The following is a 4,939-nucleotide window of genomic DNA, read 5'->3' as shown; positions in this document are numbered from 1 at the left end:
CTATTATTCAGTTTTATAAAGGCTGCACTATATAACTTTATATGAAAATCTGCAATGGTGGATCCAGGAAAATAGAGGGGAATAGAGGAGGCCCACAGAGGGACTTTCACAGATAGGCCTGACAACCTCAGCCCAATGATAGTTGGCATCTCTAGATGCACTCTCAGACTTAAATTTGATTGCAATTTTTTTTATTTTTTTTTCAAATTTTAAACATTTAGGGGGAGGGGGGCTGGGGGGCTGGCTGGCTGGTTCTCCCCCCCCCCCCACTCCATCTCTTGAATCTGCCTATTATATGTGATTGGCCCATACATTACAGTTGTGATGCAATATGACGACATCATACCTATATATGGGCAAATCACAGATTTTAAGAAGTACATCATGATATTTATATTTTGTCATGTGATATTTTGTGTATATTTTTACAAAAACCTTCAAATTAGGCCGATATTGACCTTGCTGTAAAAGCGGCAAGAGAAGCCTTCAAGCTTGGGTCTCCATGGCGACGACTTGACGTCAGCAAGCGAGCGGAACTCATGACCAGACTTGCTGATCTCTTGAAACAAAACAAGGACTATCTTGCAGTGAGCACATTATAGCTTATTTATGGTTAATAGCTTGTTATAGCACACTCGACAACCAACCAGGTTTTGTTTGAGCAAAATAAGAGATTGGTAAATGATAAAATTGATCATGTTGCTAATAGTACTTACAGTATGATAATAAAATACATAATAAAAATTACTATAATGAAAAATAAGAGAGTAATATATATTTTAATGTTAAATCAATATTTTAAAAACCATGAGACATAAACGACAACCTTCAAAAGAATTTATACATAAGAGCTATGATCTCTCACTGGCTAAAACCAGGGACCCAAATCCTTAGGGGGCCCAGGATATTCATAATTTTTTTGCCCCCATTTTGGTTGTTTTTTAGAGACCCTTTTAAAGACCAAAACTGTAAAAACCAATCAAAATACGACATCTAAAACGCTGAAGCTGGTTGTCTTTTATTCCTGTATCCTACATGGGCTCTTTGTGGCCCTTCCTCCAGGTAGGCTCTGAAGAAGCCAGCCAGACCTGGTCCTCAAGGCTTTTTGTTTAGCCACTGTTAATATTTTAAATACCATTCCTGACAATCAACAAAAGTTTAAAATATTGGATCACAATGGCTAAAGTATCACTTTATTCAGAGTTAGTTCCATACTGTTGTAAATCTTTATTCTGTATATTATATACATTCATGTGGTTGTTTGCATTTTTTTTTTTAATTTATCTTGAGTACAGGCTTTGGAAACTCTGGACAATGGTATGCCATACTTTGAATCTGAGATGTGGGTAGACTCCATTGTCAGTGTTCTAACCTACTATGCTGGGTGGTGTGACAAGGTTCATGGCAAAACTATTCCTTTAGGTATAGATGGCTTTTAATATACTTACCCCATGTTGTATAATTTTTGATATGATGATGATATGGATATCATTAACGATGTTGCAGATGTTAGTGATGATTTGAGAGTGATGATTTGAGAATGATGATTTGAGAGTGATGATCTGAGAATGATAATTTTAGAAATTTAAGGGGTGTTAGACATGGTGATGCTGCTGGTTATGTAAGTGATGATGTTCGCGATGGCAATGAAGTTGGTGATGGCAGTGATATGAGTAATGGCTGATGGTGTTCAGAGGAAGATTACATGCCTCCCCCCCCCACCCCTTTTGGAAAGTAAAAAAGGAACGAAACGCTTCAGAGGTTATTTCCATGCGTCTAGAAAACAACATTTCCCGGACCCCCCTCCCCCAAGGTAATGTTGTCTCGCAATGGTCCCCACTCCTTTCCAGACATCTCTGGATCTGACTGATATTTGTGATGTCAGTAATGATGTTGGCAGTGATTATGTCGGTGAGGATGATGTTGGTGATGGATGATATTGGTGATGATAATGATGTTGAAATAGTCTTCCTGTTTGCTCAATCTTCCTTGTCTTTTACAAAAATGTGTAGCAAGTTACTAACATTAGAATTTCACTAATATCAGATGGAGATTACTTTTGCTACACGAAACTTGAGCCGGTTGGTGTGTGTGGAGCCATCATTCCCTGGAATTATCCAATTGATATGCTTGGATGGAAGCTAGGCCCGGCAATAGCTTGTGGTAACACGATAGTAGTCAAACCTGCTGAGCAGACACCCCTGACTGCTTTGTTCATTGCATCACTCATCAAAGAGGTATAGGGTTTTTTTTTTATTTGAGTAAAAGTTAGATATAATGGTTGTGCTGTTGTGAAGTTAATACGAAAGTATAATACATATTCCAAGTATTGAAATACATGCCATCGTGTTGGAATTGAATATTTCAACATTAATTATGTCATCATAAGGAAATTTTTCCTAATGATGACATAATTAATGTCAAAATATTGAATCTCAACATGATGGCGTGCATTTCAATACTTGGAGTATGTATTATAATTTTTTACTTGAGATAATTGGTGGACCTTTTTGTTGTTGAAGTTCAGTTTCTGTTGTTGAAATTGTCAGCGTTATATTAATAAAGTTATGAATTATAAATTATTTACATATTCATATATAAAATGAAATCTTAAAAATAATCAATACAAGCTCAGTTTGTCTGTTTTAAGTAAAGTAAAAACTTGTTTACTTTGCATCACACAGTCTTGCTTTCTTTAATATATTTCTAAATAATATCCTGTTTAAATAAGAATATGATAAAAAATTTAAGTTTTAAATTCACTGAATGTACAAAAATATAAAAAAAATTGACCACTTTTTTGCAATAATGCCTTTTAAAATCTTCCTAAATATTTCTTTATGCTATTTTGTAATTGCCTATTTTCACTTGCTCTTATTTAGGCGGGCTTTCCACCTGGTGTCATCAACATCATCCCAGGTTATGGTCCAACGGCTGGCGCTGGCATTAGTGAACACATGGATATTGATAAGGTTGCATTCACTGGTTCAACCGAGGTAGGCTCAAAAACATGTTATGCCCAGTCTTTAGTTGCTTGAGAACAACATATTTGAGGCCTGTCATCCCAAAATCAGCATACAGTCACTAAATGTTAAACTGATCATAATTGTAGCAGTATTGTATACTTTAGTATCAGTAAAACGTATAAACATTATGTACTGTAGCATTTTTAGAAGGATTTTTACAGTTACTCCTCAATATATATAATATTCTGTAGCAGGTAACACAATTTAATGTTAAACTTTTTTTAATATGTTTTTATTTGATGAATGCAGTACATAATTAAAAGGTACAATACATTTCAAAAGGATGGTAAACATTTTTATCAAAGTACCTTGTAAGATAGACTAGACTTCTAGATTACAAATTATTAAAACTAAGCAATGTTATTGATACAACTAGGTATCAATTTCCAATAATGGCATAAAAACCTAAGTATTTGTATTTTCTATTTATTTATAAAACGTTTTTTTTTTATATATATTATTTCTAAAATAGTCAATTAAAAAATTTCTGAATCTGAATGTGCAGCAAGCTGTAAATGGCGCAAATACATTTCATGGTAAAAAATAATAAAATAAAGAAAAAAAATCACCTGATAAAATTATTTCAGTCTTATTTTGTTGAACTTATGCATTTACATATTTTGATGGTGTTTGTATTATCCCTATTCATATTTACATAGGTCGGCCATCTCATCCAGCAAGCAGCAGGCAAGAGCAACCTGAAGCGAGTGTCACTTGAAATGGGTGGTAAAAGTCCTAATATTGTGTTCGCTGATAGTAATGGTAAGCTTTTAATGATGGATGATGATAACAGACAGAGGCGGATTCGTTGGGGGGGGGGGGTATGTATGCTATAGGCACTGCCCCGCTTGTATCCAAGTAAGGAAAGAAAGAAAGAAATAGAAAAAAATGGACACCCAAAACGCCTCAGAAGTAATTTTATGGGCGTCTAGAACCCAACAATTTTGAAGGGTCATGCGCCCGGTCCCCTTAGGGTAGTATTATCTCGATCAGTCCCACTTTTGAACCCCTTTCAGGGCTCCCCCTTTCATACATATCTGGATCCGCCCCTGGATAATGATTGATGTTTATAATGGTGATGATAATCGTAGTCACATCATGATATGATGAATGATCATGAGGATTACGATGATCATTATGTGATTGAGTTCACTCTTTGCAATCCTTGGCCCAATCAATATATTGCATATTGATCAGCTTTAAATTTATGACTAAAAAAATAAGATGTGTGATTGTGAGCATTCATGCACGTCTCGGAAGTGGGAAAATGCTCACCTAATTTGGTATTTTTTATGATAGTCGACTTTGCGGTGGACGAGGCCCACGAGGCAATCTTTGGTAACGTAGGACAGTGTTGCTCAGCTGGCTCCCGTACTTTTGTCCAAGAGGGAATCTACGATGAGTTCGTCAAGAAAAGTGTGGAGAAAGCAAAGGCAAGAGTCATTGGAGATCCGTACATTGATGGCACGCAATCAGGTCCACAGGTAATTCATATTCAACTTGATAACATTTACTATATATATTTTCCATCATTTGAATACATTGCATAAGTTTAAGGAATACATTGCATAACTTTAAGGGATACACTGCATACGTTTAAGGGATACATTGCATACGTTTAAGGGATACACTGCATAAGTTTAAGGAATACACTGCATAAGTTTAAGGGATACACTGCATACATTTAAGGGATACATTGCATAAGTTTAAGGAATACATTGCATAACTTTAAGGGATACACTGCATAAGTTTAAGGGATACACTGCATACGTTTAAGGGATACATTGCATACGTTTAAGGGATACACTGCATAAGTTTAAGGGATACACTGCATACGTTTAAGGGATACACTGCATAAGTTTAAGGAATACACTGCATAAGTTTAAGGGATACACTGCATACGTTTAAGGGAT

The 4,939-nt window shown here is 35.6% G+C and overlaps 1 protein-coding gene across 1 annotated transcript in view; it reads left to right on the top strand.

The window, feature by feature from the left end:
* The window catches only part of LOC117104482 (aldehyde dehydrogenase, mitochondrial-like), an 11,241-nt gene extending 6,665 nt beyond the window's left edge, over positions 1–4,576 (top strand). Inside the window, exons 5-10 of the mRNA XM_033245333.1 lie at positions 447–587; positions 1,296–1,422; positions 2,047–2,237; positions 2,883–2,996; positions 3,686–3,788; positions 4,326–4,576. Coding sequence (XP_033101224.1) covers positions 540–587; positions 1,296–1,422; positions 2,047–2,237; positions 2,883–2,996; positions 3,686–3,788; positions 4,326–4,576 — 834 coding nt within the window. The 5' untranslated portion in view covers positions 447–539. The remainder of the gene's footprint in view (positions 1–446; positions 588–1,295; positions 1,423–2,046; positions 2,238–2,882; positions 2,997–3,685; positions 3,789–4,325) is intronic.
* Positions 4,577–4,939: the final 363 nt, after the last annotated feature.

The sequence above is a fragment of the Anneissia japonica genome, unplaced genomic scaffold (assembly GCF_011630105.1).
Source record: "Anneissia japonica isolate Jap-2015-1 unplaced genomic scaffold, ASM1163010v1 scaffold287870_len75133_cov130, whole genome shotgun sequence".
Lineage (NCBI taxonomy): Eukaryota > Metazoa > Echinodermata > Crinoidea > Comatulida > Comatulidae > Anneissia > Anneissia japonica.
Note: the sequence above shows the minus strand (reverse complement) of the source record. Positions and strands in the feature narration are given on the sequence as shown.